This window comes from Eschrichtius robustus, chromosome 8 (assembly GCF_028021215.1).
Source record: "Eschrichtius robustus isolate mEscRob2 chromosome 8, mEscRob2.pri, whole genome shotgun sequence".
Taxonomy (NCBI): domain Eukaryota; kingdom Metazoa; phylum Chordata; class Mammalia; order Artiodactyla; family Eschrichtiidae; genus Eschrichtius; species Eschrichtius robustus.
In genome coordinates, this window is record NC_090831.1 from 73,965,115 (window position 1) to 73,979,981 (window position 14,867).

The 14,867-nt window shown below is 35.2% G+C and overlaps 1 protein-coding gene across 7 annotated transcripts in view; it reads right to left on the minus strand.

The window, feature by feature from the left end:
* The window catches only part of AKAP9 (A-kinase anchoring protein 9), a 148,999-nt gene that overhangs the window by 89,002 nt on the left and 45,130 nt on the right, over positions 1-14,867 (minus strand). For all 7 annotated transcript variants that reach the window (XM_068550692.1, XM_068550691.1, XM_068550693.1 and 4 more), the window contains 4 exons: positions 11,828-12,041; positions 9,322-9,401; positions 6,270-6,414; positions 5,456-5,541 (listed from right to left, as the gene is read on the minus strand). In XM_068550692.1, the coding sequence (XP_068406793.1) occupies positions 5,456-5,541; positions 6,270-6,414; positions 9,322-9,401; positions 11,828-12,041 (525 nt within the window). The remainder of the gene's footprint in view (positions 1-5,455; positions 5,542-6,269; positions 6,415-9,321; positions 9,402-11,827; positions 12,042-14,867) is intronic.

Consider the following 14,867-nt stretch of genomic DNA (forward strand, 5'->3'; position numbering starts at 1 on the left):
GGCAGAAGAGTAAACAATTATAATAACATGAAAAGTAATGTAATACAAATGAACCTTTGTACAAGGAGCTATGGAACAGGAAAGAAAGGAAGGTAATCAGTATTTAAAATAATGGAGAAAGGTAAGTGCAAAAAAATTAAAAGTACAGATATTAAGAGAATGGAGGAAGAAATTTCTAGTCTAGGAGGATAGGTAAAGAAGATGACACAAAGGGTAATCTGGGACGAAGTGAGAGAGTGGCATGGACATATATACACTACCAAACGTACTACCTAGTGGGAAGCACCCTCAGCACAGGGAGATCAGCTCGGTGCTTTGTGACCACCTAGAGGGGTGGGATAGGGAGGGTGGGAGGGAGATGCAAGAGGGAGGAGATATGGGGATATATGCATATGTATAGCTGATTCACTTTGTTATAAAGCAGAAATTAACACACCATTGTAAAGCAATTATACTCCAATAAAGATGTTTAAAGAAAAAAAAAGTGACACAGAAGAAATAACATTTGAACCAACTGGAATTATAAGTAGGAATACACTAAGCAAATCGGAGGGGGAAGGGCAGTGTTAGACAGAAAGAACAGCATGCAAAAAAGCCCCAGGGGTCTGAAAGATATGGGTGCATTTTGGAAACTCTAAGTATTTCAATATGGCTAAAATGAGGAAGAGGATTAGTAGATGAGGCTAACAGGTTAAGCAGTGATGTACTGCCAACTGACTCATCCCAACCAACCTCTGGGATGCCTCTACAGCTGTAGCCAACTTGCTGGGATAAAATGTGAAATTCACTTTTTTATCTATTGTGCAGAAAAGAGTTAACACAGAAGTTGTGAGATTTCTATCTCTTTAAAAAGGCCTGCTTACAAGTCTGGCCCTTGGCTGGCATCTGGAAACTTAGCTGGTAAACGGTTCTCTACACTAATATAAAAGTTTCCCTAAATTGTAAGAGAGTCTCATGCCTGGACTGTACAAGCAATATGGTTTATGCTGAACACATGCTTTCTTTCTGGAAGTCTGAATTTGGTATGTTCTGGCAGAGGATGCCTATCTGACTGACACCTGATTAAAAAAAACTACGGTTTCCTAGGCTTAGGTGAGCTTCCTTAGTAGTCAAAACTTAGCACGTATCGTCACAACTGCTAGAGGAATGAAGTGTGTCTTCCTGTGACTCCACTAGGAGAGAATTTTAGAAGTTTGTGCCTATTTCCTCCAGACTTTGCCCCATGCTCCTTTTCAAACCTTTATGGGGCTGATTTTGCTCTGTATCCTTTTGCTGTAATAAATCTTAGCCTTGAGTACAACTATTATGTTGAATCCTGTGAGTTCTTCTGGTGAACCACTGAACTGAGGAGTGGTCTTAGGGACCCTCAGCACACCCATACTCTGCCTTATTATACAGACACGTAAGGTGTAAGTTTCACTGATACAGGGAATGAAAAAAATAATGAGTTGTCTTGGTCTTGTTCCTCTCCTTTTACTTCCACATCAACTGACTACCAAATTCTTTAGGTCCTTCCTTAAAATATCTTATGAATCGTCCCTTCTTATTTCTGACCTCCCACTGCCACCAGATTAATCTCCCCAAAAGTTCAACTTCATGATGTCTAGACCATGATCACAAATCTCCAACAGCTTTTTAATGTCCACAAAAGTGTCACCAAGCATTCAAAGTTTGGTACAGTCTAACCTCTCTAATCTTAAAGTCCTTTACTCTCCGAGCAATATGTCCCTAATATATCGCACTTACACCTCCAAGACTTTTATCATATCACCTCTTCCACCTGGAATGCTATTCCCCTTCCCCTTCCTTACCTAAACCTACACATCTTTCATGGTCCAATTCAAGTCCCACTTCCTCCAAGAATTCTTCCTTAATTATTTGCACCCATACTCATCTACATATTTGCTTAATTCCAAAAGTACTTGGCTTTTATTTTATTTTTTATTTTTTTGGCTGCACCTTGCAGCACGTAGATTGGAGTTCCACAACCAGGGATCGAACCCATGCCCCTTACAGTGGAAGCATGGAGTCTTAACCACTGGACTGTCAGGGAAGTCCCAAAAGTACTTCGCTTTTGAACACTAATTAAATGTTGCCTTGGATAACTACTTTATATACATACGTATACATATACACACATCATATTTCTTGAATTAGCCTATGAAGTCCATCAATTTATAAATTCCTTCCGTCTAGTGACTATTTACACTGTATACTGCTTTATTCCCAGTACACAGTACAACCTAGCATATAATTAGCAAATAAAAATTACTGGCTGAATAAGTGAATGAGAACAAGGTATACATCTTTCATTTCTTTTGTACTCCCTTCAGAGTATATTTCAGTATGACGTGAGATCAGGGGTTAGGGGAGAGAATTGTCTAGGATGATATGATCCTCAAGTTTCTGGTTGAATGTCACTTTTCAAAACTGAGAAGGGAAAGAAGCTGGTTTAAGGGGAAGAAATTAATAAATTCAATTTCAATGTTAATTGAGACATACATAAAGGATACTCGAGTAGAGATATCCAATTAGATATACGACTCTGCAGCTCAGGAGTAAGAACTGACTAGACACAGAGATCTGGAAGCCATGGAAGTGAATGAAGGCAGCATACAGCATAATTAGCAGATCAAGCACAGATTCTTGGTGACTATAAATGGGTGGGCAAAACCCATAAGAAAGCTTAAAAAGCCACAGAATTGAAGTCACAGAAGCTAAGAGAAGAAAATATCCTAAGAAAGTAGCTAATACTACAAAATAAAAAAATAACAGAATTAAAAAGAAAACTAGTTCAAGATACACTGAGCATGTGTTTATACCTAGTTGCAAAGTAGAAGTTTGACTTTAATTCTAGGCTACAGAAGTATTCTTTTGGGTACCAAACAGTTTTTCTTGTTTTTTTTTCCTTCCTAATTGTTTCCCAATTAGGAAAAAAAAAAAAAAACCTTTTTATTTTTAGTACTTCCCGACACTTAAAAAAGCAAAAGACCTCACATAAAATTGATAAACTGAAGGAATAAACAACACTGGGACCCGTTCCTACATGACAACAACATGTGAAGCTGAGCAGTCTCTGCCTCCTTTAGATGAGGTATGTTTTCTCCAGGTTTCACTTTTCCAGCTTTCACTTGGCCTTCTTCATTTACTTTATGAGCTAAGCTCACGTAGGCATTTATGTTCATGATCTCTGACATATATCTCTCCTCCCTCCCCATGACTCAAAATCATGATGAATCTTTAAAAGGTATAAATCCATAATAAACCAAAAAATAAAAGAGACTAAGAAAGATTTCAAGAGAAAAGGGGTGGCAGAATATTGATTAAGCAGGGTGGAGGAAGCAGCAGCCTAAAGCACACGTGAAGGGAGCCACAGTTATAGGAGACAGTTAGCTCACCTAGTAGAACCCTAGAAAGGCCCCAGGCTCAGAGAGAAATCAATGACAGGTAGAGATCAGAAAACATATACATTGACCTTTAACTAATCACAGTACAGCCCTTTCTGCTGATTCAGTCAGGAAGAAGCCTGGTGGCAGGTAAAAGTTTTTCTCAAAACAAACTGAAAGAAGTGTCTGGGGAGAACTAAGGAAGCAAGTGTGGGTGTTTGTGTTCCAGAGTGGCCTCCCACATTCTGGCACTGGGGAAGGGAGGTTTGTGTCTCACCAAAGGAAACTGTTCCCCACTCACTGTCCTGAAAGGAAAGAGGCAAAATGACAAACATCACTGTAGTAACTTGTTTACTGTAAGCCCTCCTACGCTATTTAATAGTTTCAACTATGTACTGCCATAAGGAAAAGCAACATATTTTTAAAAGAACGGAAGAATACAAGGATGCAAGGTAAGAAAGCAGAAAGAAAATCTGATAATTAAGAATTCACTGGTAACTTTCACCAAAGAAAGTTTAGTGAAGTATAAGTTTGGAGCTTGTTTACAGTGGGTAGAAGAGAGAGCAAGACAGGAAGAGATGGGAAACTATGACTACAGCCTATTCTTTCCTTCAAAGAATATGACAATGAAGTTGAAAGAAAACCACAAAGGGAGATATTGGATTCAAGGAAGACTGGTTATGTTCAAAATAGTGGAGACAAGAGGAATATGCAAGGGGCAAGAAAGACAGAAATAAGAAAAACAGACAAAGAAGCTGAAAGCACAGAAGGGAGGGAAGAAACAGGTTATCAATCTTAGAGGAGATAGAAGGTGATGTTAACAAAAGGACAGGAAATAAAATAACCTTGGTTATGAAAAGGGATAACTTCTTCTGAGACAGAAGGAAAACAGAGTATTTTCAGATTTAAAGAAATACATATGGTCTAGAGGTAGCAAGATGAGATAATTTATAATTTATAACTGACAGCTCCCATACTCACAGATAAATGAGAAATAAGGCCATCTGCAAAGAAAAAAGGGGAGTAGAAATGGAATGTATGACTCGAGGGAAGTTGTAACATTAGGTAGCATCCACTGAGGGGACTATGAGAGAATAAATGACAACATAAAACAATTGTCAAGTGATCCTGAGGGTCCAGCTGCAGTCAGAGACCATGATTATGCAGTGTCACCAAACCACATCACCATTTAATTTTCTTAGCAGCCCTCAGAAACCCAAATATGAGTGAAGAATAAGGGTTCTCAGAGACAGGATAAGGGCAGCAGAAAAACAAATCTAGACTACTAAGGGTACTGGTAAGAAAACGGTATGATGATTCTGAATAGGGTTCAATATCTAGCTATGAATGGGAGGAGAAAGAAAACTAGTAATTGTAGAGAAATGTGGAATTAAAGAAGGGCTTTGAATCTATCCACCATCCACCTGTCCTCCTACATAGTAATCTGTAAGATACTGGGATAGGTTTATAGATTTTAGGAAAGGCTGGATAAGGTTGTGCTTTAATTGCACAGAAAGAGGAAGAGAGAGGGAAAGGAGAAAGGGGGTAAAATAGAATGGGAAAAAGAAGGAGGGGAAGAGAAAGAGGAAGAACTAATATATGTTATTTTTCTGATATAGTTAATAAATTATGTGATGCCATCTATACTCTCTTACCTAGTTTTCTATGTGCACATTTCTAAAACAACTGCTTGAAAGAAATTTTATATAACACACCATGTGAAACTAGCTATATTCTAAACAACAAATCACATTTTTCTCTAAAACAGACTCACTGCTTTAAAAAATGTTATATGTAAAATTAAATGCAACCGTTTCACAAAGTTTACAATTTGACATTTTATATACATTTTAACTTTATCATGACTTCAAAAACTCTCTAAAGGGGTAAAGAGTATTCAAATTGCAGAAATTCCTTCAGCTCACTGATACTATAAATATATGTCACTTTTCCCTAATTTTCTTTTCATGTTCACTTATTTTAGAAATTCTTGGTTGATGAAATAGCTTACAAAATAGCAGGTAATACAATAAATGCAAACATCGTAATACATTTTCCATTTTACAGACCTCACTTAATCGTGACTGAAGTACCAAGAGTTTGTTGTATTCTTCTGTTACTTTGTTGAGAAGAGTCTGCACATTTTCTTGAAAATCTAAATGATAAACAATTATAATAATTTCACTCCACAATAAAAGTCTGCTTCTTTCAATAAGTATTATTCGTCTATTCATAACTTTAGAAAATTGCCTGCTAGAAGTAAAATTCATATATTTAGTGACCAACAATTAAAACCTCATTAATGTGGAACACCTGCTACAAAGATTAACCTGACAATTTCATATTAAAATACATTAATTTCTTTTGGCATTCATTAATTTGTACATATTTGTTCATTCTTCATACAAACGGACGGGGTAGGAAACATTTTATCTGTGAAGGAATATCAAAAACATTAATTGAGGTTATAATTTGTAAAAATGAACTAATATAGGATTCCTATTAAGAAAGATAACTGAATGCCTTATTCTTTTTTAAAAAAATAAAACCCCGACATAAACTTATTCAATAAAATACAACTTTTAAAGGTTTGGATCTATGGTATAAAATTAAGAATTATAGTGAGGAAAAGATAGAAGTAGAGGAACAGAGGATAAAGAGACAAGGAAACTTGTAGACAGCTTTGGTTCTCTTTATATCACAATTACTGCATTGTAAAACTAAAAATGTACATTAAAGATTTAAGATTTCATGAACCTGAAAAAACAAGATGTTAAGATAACTCAAATTGGCTAAGTGATAAAATCATGAATTAACAGAGAAAGTTAATCAATTCATTTAAGAAAATTGCTCTGTTCAATAATGTGGTAAAGCCTTTATTACCTTGAACTTCATATTTATAATCTTGCAATTCTAGTTCTTGATTTTCAGAAGTGTGAACACAGGAAGTCTCCTTCTCTTTCTCTTCTACATTTACTTCACATTTTAAAGCAGGAGTATAATGTTCACCAAGGACACTGCAAAAAGTCTGTTGACAACAAAATTAGGTATTTTATGGAATTAAAATTTTGATTTCTGCCACTAAAGATCATTAAACACTATTTTTCTATATGCAAAAGACAGTCAAAATGGCACAGAAAAATCAGTAAGAAAACACTCTTCCGTATATCAAATCAATCTGCAAAAGAAATAACCAAGTCTAAATCTCTCTCCACATATAGAATGTGAAATTCTTCTTACACCAGGAAAACATTGATAGTCTTCATTATCTATAATATATATCAAATATATCTATCAAATTATAACTTTTTGCTTCTTCTTAATAATGAATATATCTTATACTTTAATCTACCACTTTTTGGCTTGGATCCTATTCTGATGTTATCTCTGTAAGGTCAACTACCCTTGAAAAAACACCAAAAGATGAGGACAGAAGTTCAAAAAGTAGTCTATAAATTCTATAGAAATTATAATATATGAAGTAGGAGAACACATTCATAGACTTTAACATAAGAGAATACTATTCTGTGGTTTATACACAGAAAAAAATAAAAAACATTTGACACATCATTCTGGTTTTTCTCCTGAGCAACAGACAATTCTATCATCACTTACAAATAACATATGCCGCATAATCATTTGATAAGCCCTCTAAATAAGTTTCACCTTTGCCCCTCATGCAACTGGAAATAACAATCGACAACTTCTAGACTTAACCAATTTGTTTATTGTTGCTATTTCTTGAGATTTGCCTAAAAGTTAAACTACACTATCTATTAATAATTGACTTTATTAAATTTTCAACACAGTCCCTAAGGTAGAATTTTATCATAAATTGATAAATTGATTCAGGTTGGTAGAAACCTGAAGGATCACCCAATTTACAGGTGAGGCAACAGACCCAGAAAGATGAAGTAACTAGTCCATAGTAACATCAATGATTAGTGACAAAACCAGGTTTCACGATGAACTCCAGGGGACCCCTCCATTACAAGTTGATTCATATTTCAACTTCAGATTAGGGGTCAAGTAAAAACATCAATGGAAGAAAAGAAAATATAAAGTCAGCTTAAAAATAAACTACTGTGACTTGGGCCCTCTTTCCATATTTACAGACTATCAACAATGGATATGAAAGGACAATGCCTGAACCCTTCGGCAGAAGTGGAGGCTGAATGAATGTGGTATTTCTGACTTTCTTTTGCTTTTTTGAATACTGTTTTTGAACTATTCTGTAGGTAATCAGAATCAGTAAGGCAGCTTTACCTTCCCAACTAATACCATCCTCCTCCCTCTTCGATTTACAAATACACAGGCTGGGATGGAGATCTGTGACAAGCCTAGGCATGTATTTTAAATTTTGAACTATTTCAAATATGCAGAAAAAATAGTTCATCTATTACTTAGCTGTAACAAATACTAATATTTTGTCATATTATATCCATATTTTTAAAAAGAAATTGAACATTACATACAGATTTGAAGATTTCTGAATTAAGTACTGCTTACGTATTTCATTCACCTGTCTCTCTGCCCAGAGGTGATTACTCTAACATGCATGTTTTTATACTTTTTTCTTTTGAGATTTGCTGATATTAGTACACCTAGCAAACACTGCAATATGGTGTTCCATTGTACAGATATAACACAATTTGTTTATTCATTTGCCTGTAGATAAAAATGAGTTGTTTCTAATTTTTGACTTAACATAGACATTCTTGCAATGAACTTATCTGGTTGTGCACAAATGTGAGCCTAAGTAGAAGTAAATGCCTGGGCTGTGTCATGTACGTATCTTCAACAATATACCTTGCCAATCTGCTTCTCAAGGTAGTACACTCCCACCAGCAGTGTAGAAGCGCTCCTATTTCACCCGATCTTCACAAATATAATTATACTTGGCATAATTATAATTGGCAATCTACAGTGTGAAGTCTTATCTCACTAGTCTTGTGCCAAGATCCCCAGGTAAGTCATCAAATCACTCAACCACCAAAGTGGGCAGGGGTAGGAGATAGACCTGCTTAAGGCTCTATTGGTCTGTTTTTTTAATTAGGCATACCTTTTGTGTATTCTACTGCTGAGATAATTCATCTAAATTTCTTTTGTTTCAAACTGATTATCAGGAAAACATTTGAATGCTCATTTTAAACTTAAAAACTCAGCAATATTTTCTAAATACCGTTCCAAGATAAGACAGTAGGGAAAACGAACTCAGATGATTCTGCCTATCAGATTTGTAGTAACTTAAAATTTAGCATTTCTTGTCTAAAAGTACTTTCTAAAAAAAAAATCTTTATTGGAGTATAATTGCTTCACACTGTTGTGTTAGTTTCTGTTGTACAACAAAGTGAATCAGCTATAACGTATACATATATCCCCATATCCCCTCCCTCTTGAGCCTCCCTCCCACCCTCCCTATCCCACCCCTCTAGGTGGTCACAAAGCACCGAGCTGATCTCCCTGTGCTATGCGGCTGCTTCCCACTAGCCCATCCATTTTACATTTGTAGTGTATATATGTCAGTGTTACTCTCTCACTGTGTCCCAGTTTCCCCTTCCCCGTGTCCTCAAGTCCATTCTCTACGTCTGCGTCTTTATTCCTGCCCTGCCACTAAGTTCATCAGTACTGTTTTTTTAGATTCCATATATGTGCATTAGCATACGGTATTTGTTTTTCTCTTTCTGACTTACTTCACTCTGTATGACAGACTCTAGGTCCATCCACCTCACTACAAATAACTCAATTTTGTTCCTTTTTATGGCTGGGTAATATTCCACTGTATATATGTGCCATATCTTCTTTATCCATTCATCTGTTGATGGACATTTAGGTTGCTTCCATGTCCTGGATATTGTAAATAGTGCTGCAATGAACACCGTGGCATATGTATCTTTCTGAATTATGGTAAAAGTATTTTTAACTAATACCTTACCTGTGTAAAATGAGAACATTCTTCAGACACTGCTCTGTGAAGTTTTCCAATGAGCATTTGTAAAGGTTTCACTTCATCACCTAATAGAATAGATATCGCATTAAAATGTTCAGTTTACATACTTAGAAACTATTTTCATATTAAACCTATGTCAACTGAAAGCTTCCTGGCAATAAGATTAGTTTTAAGTTCTTTATTTCTTTCAATGTTATTTTGTGCTGCTCAATGTTAACCATCTAAGATAATTAGTAGGATTTTCAATTTATATCCCACAAAATGGTACAAAGAAGTGACTTAACAATTTTTTTTACTACAACCCAATACAAGAAATACATCATACAGCATAACCTATTACATATATACATCCATATAAAACTGAAACAAAAATTTCACAAATCAATATTTACTCTTTCTACATGCTATGCACGCCAATGTGTTCTGTTCTACTTTATCACTGGACTGACTTCATCGCCCATTAATGGACCCATTAATTAACTTGTAGTCTGAAACACTACAGATTCTATCTGAAGAGGATACCAATACAAACAATATATGCTTAAAATCTTATTCAATTGACAAAGAACTGCTGAAGTGAAAAACTATGGTATTCTTATTTAAGCCACACTTTAAATTCTACTCTGTTCAACAAAACAATTCCAAACTTACGAACCACCTCATTCACAAAGGCAGATCTGTCAAGAGTGGGGGCCTAAAGATACCTTGAACAGAGGAAGTCTAATTTAATTGAGTAATTAAGTAAGTATTAAAGGTAAAAGTTAACTGCAACTAGTCTTCCACTTAAGGTTCCTTAAATATTGCTGCTTACACAGTACCATCTTAGTCTTTGGCTCACTCTACAGTCTCCCAGGGCATCTCATTCTTGTCCTTGGCCTCAAATGATCTTTTTTTTTTAACATCTTTATTGGAGTATAATTGCTTTACAATGGTGTGTTAGTTTCTGCTTTATAACAAAGTGAATCAGTTATACATATACATATGTTCCCTTATCTCTTCCCTCTTGCAGCTCCCTCCCTCCCACCCTCCCTATCCCACCCCTCTAGGTGGTCACAAACCAGGATCAAATGATCTTTTGATTTACAAATCTTTATCTTGTGCCTAAACCTCCCTCTTAGGTTTCAGCTTTCTATTTTCAACTGCCTACTAGATATCTCTTTTTTTTAAATTTATTTATTTATTTGTGGGTTTTTCCTTTTAAATATCTTTATTGGAGCATAATTGCTTTACAATGGTATGTTAGTTTCTGCTTTATAACAAAGTGAGTCAGCTATACATATACATATATCCCCATATCTCCTCCCTCTTGCATCTCCCTCCCACCCTCCCTATCCCACCCCTCTAGGTGGTCACTAAGCACCGAGCTGATCTCCCTGTGCTATGCGGCTGCTTCCCACTAGCTATCAGTTTTACATTTGGTAGTGTATATTAGTCCATGCCACTCTCTCACTTCATCCCAGCTTACCCTTCCCCCTCCCCATGTCCTCAAGTCCATTCTCTACATCTGCGTTATTATTCCTGTCCTGACCCTTAGATACCTCTTTTTCAAAGTCAACAGGTATTTTTAACTCAATGTTCCAAGCTTAATTTACTATTTTTTCCACAAATCTGGTCCTTATCCTCCTCATGACTGGAGTCACCCTCAATCCAACTACTCAAGCTAGAAACTTAGGGATCATTCTCAATTCCTTCCCCTTTTACTGCTAATATTAACTGCAGACTACAGCCTACCTCTTTAACTCTTAAACTTTCCTTCCTTCTCCAATCCCCAGTGACATTTTAGTTCAACGTCTTAATGTTAACAGAATTACTGCCAAAGTTGCTTAACTGGTCTTCCCATCACTTATCACCTCCCCCAATTTGCCCCAATGCTGTCATCTTAAAATAAAAATCTTACGATGTTACTCCCACTATTGAAAATCCTGCATTAGGTCTTATCACCATTGGCATAAAGATTAAACATGCTTCACTTAGGGTATATGAAGCCTTTTCTTATCAAGCTCCTGCCAATCTTTCCATCTTTATCCCTCAGTACTTTTTCACACACCTTGAACTCTCAACTCTCCAAAATGGATGCAGTCTCTCATGCCTCTACATTTAAGACTCAAGAGCTTTTGCTAAAATTCTAACCTCCCTACTCCTGCCTACTGCCTCACTCTTCCAGGAAGTACTAGACTTTTCTCCTCTCTCCTTCCATTCTTTCTGTTCATTCTTCTAGTATAGAAATTTTCCTATTGTTTTCTAAGAGTTTATTTTATATTGCTTTCCCACAGGATTGTTGACTTCTTGGGGAAAATAACTCAGTGACTTTTAGATTTCTCAAGCACTTAAACAAGTATCCTATGATTATATGAACAAATGAGTCCAGGACTGGAATACTCAGTCATGTTCCTCTATGGGGTCTAAGTCAAGAACAGAATCATGGAGTGGTGGGCTCTAAGTGATACTTATTTGTTTCATAATACTTATAATTTTGTTAGAAATCATTTACCTGTTTCTTGTGTTTTTATATTCTGTAGCTCTAGCTGGTGTATTTTCTGAAGTTCCTTGATCTTATCCTCTTGAGCAGAAATAAGCTCCTGCTTAAGACTGCAAAGAGCTTTATCTTTTTCCTTTTTCATATATTCACGAACCTGATCCACATGAGTTGAATAAACCAGGGAGAGGCAAATACGTTGAGCTTCCATCTGTAGCCTTAAATCATTCTTAAAGTAAATTAATGTGTAGGTTAGAATATTTTTAAATGACAAATCAAGTAATTTAACTTGTTTTTTGCATATACTGATTACAAGGGAGGAAATACATGAAATTATAGTTTAAAATTTCATGTAAGAGAAGTGATGTCTAATTTAATTTTTTTCTCACTTATTCTGTTGCACTGACCTACCTATCTTTTTCAAGGAAAATAGCACAATATTTTCATTACTTCAACTTCAGAGTAAATTTTGATATTTGGTATAGCTAGGATGGCCTGATCTTTCATTTTTGTTCAAAAATAACATTTTAAAACAAGTATAGAGAAATGCAAATAATAATGTAATAAACACTATGTACACACCCCCCAAATTAACAAATATAATTATTTTATCTTTTTTTTTTCATTTCTCTCCTCCCTACATATTTTTTTGGTTTAGAAAGAAAACATAGATAAAATTTAATCTACTATGTTCTCATTCCTCCTTCCCCAGAGGCCATTATCATAAATTTGATCATAAATTTGCTGCAAGTACAGTTCATTTCTTATACTCTCACTTCTCAATCCATCTATAAACAATGCATTATATTTTATGTTTTTAAGAATTTACATAAATGGTGCAAAATGGTATTTATTTTGCAAATTACTCTTCTCGTTCAATATACTTCTGAGATCTATCCGTGGAGATACAGATAAATTTAACTGTGGTATTATATATATGAATATAGCACAATTTGTCCATTTCCTTTTTGGAGATCAACTGGATTATTTCTAATTTTTTTGATATTTAAAAAAACGCTACAATAAATTCATATACATATGCCCTTGTACATATATGCTAGTGTTTCTCTAGTGTAGTGGTTCTCAAACTTTAGCACACATCAAAATCACCTGGAGTAAAAAAAAATAAATAAATTAAAAAAAAAAAAAAAAATCACCTGGAGTGCTTATTAAAACAGATTGCTGGGCCCCCCTCCCAGAGCGTCTAGTTCAGGAGGTCTCATGTGGGCCCCAGAATTTGAATTTTAACCTGTTTTCAAGTGATGCTGATGCTGCTGGTCAGGGACTACACTGAGTGCCACCGAGAAATGTAAATGCTGCATCACAGATGATGTATATTAACTGCATTAGATTTTAACACATTTTAAAAATATAATTGCACCAATTTACACTGATATTTAACAGTGTAGGTGAATACTCATTTCCCCACATTCTCGTCACACTTTTTATTGTGAAACTTATTTTGCCAATCTGACAGGTATAAAATGTTATTTTATTGTTATATCAATTTATAATGTTGAAAGTATCTTTTCATGTTTATGAGCCAATTAGTTTAGTCCCAAGAGCAGAAGTATTTTTGTGGCTTCAGCATAATTTCTAAGCATATTTGGATTGCTCTTAGGTGTTATTATGTAAGTTGTTGCTCAATTTCTTCCATGAGCTTCCTTCCACAGACACACACCTCACTCCTCTCCCCATCACTAAGGGGGTTTGTCTTGGTAGTGATGAGTGGGGCAGGGACAGCTTATGGGTTTGCCTCTGTTTACTTTATGGAAGTTAATGTCAAGGAGATGGTATCTGAATGTCACTGAAAATGTCTTTAGTTAGAAAAAATAAAATTCTTACTGAGAAAATTTGACCATTTTGACAGCTTCAAATTTAGGTCCTCCCCCAGTAATGCTTTTTAAAAAAATTTAAATGATCTCTGGCATTTTTAGGAGTGATTACATTAAAACCAATTATGATTTTCAAAACTATTTCAGATATTTAACAAAGCATTAATAGTGATGCAGTTAGAACATCTTAACTCTATTTAGGTTATTAAAATGTAAAATATCCTTACATCTGATATAAGATCATAAATGTGAGTACATTTATTAGAAGTAAAAAGAAAAAACTTTCCAGTGGCTTCCTACTGTATACAGAATAAAATCTCAACTTCTTACGCAGTCTGTAAGGCTCTACAAGAGCTGGTCTTTTGCTTCTTCAAACTCTTTTTCTTCCACTCTCCTTCTCTCAAACTCAACTAAATACGTCTTTATTCTGTTCCTCAAACTCATCTCCGTCATCACAATTGCTCTAATTTCCATGTGGCCGACTCCTCGCTGTCATTCAGGTGGCAGCTCAGATGTTAATTCCTCCTAGACACCTTTCCTGACCACCACTACCCACCATTCTCTATCACATTATCTGTTTTATTTTCTTTATAAAACATCACTATTTCTTAACTATTCTACTTGTTTCCTCATTTATTGCCTGCCTCCCTCACTAGAATATATGCTCTTTGAGAGCAGGAACCTTCTTTCTCTTGTTCACCACTATTCCTACCTGGCAAGAGACTCAATAAATACTTGTTATAGAAATGAAGAAACACATAAAGCTCTAGTTAGCACCATTATACAAGATGTCCAGTGGAATTTTCATGTCATTTCTATTTTCAGAATCCAGCAAATATAAATCATCAGGAGTGACCTAGTATTACTCATTATATGCATTGTTTAACTGTATTTAGAATTAATACATTTCCACCCCCTTGAGGGAAAACAAGACTCTGAGAAAACGCTAGGATTTAAACCAAGATTTTTTTCTCAGGGAAATATAGTTTCATAACTACTGAACAACTATATGGAGTACTAAAAAGTTTGAGAGTTAATTTTCAGTTGTGGAACCTTGAAAACACCAATACAAAATGAGACTGAAACCAATCTTTGGGATTGCAACAAAATATTACAAAATAACTTTTCTAAAGCTCAGACTCTTGTTATTTAAACTCTTGCCTTTTCAAAGAAAATGTGTTCTATGTTCTATTTCCTGAGCAGATTAACTAAAAGATTAA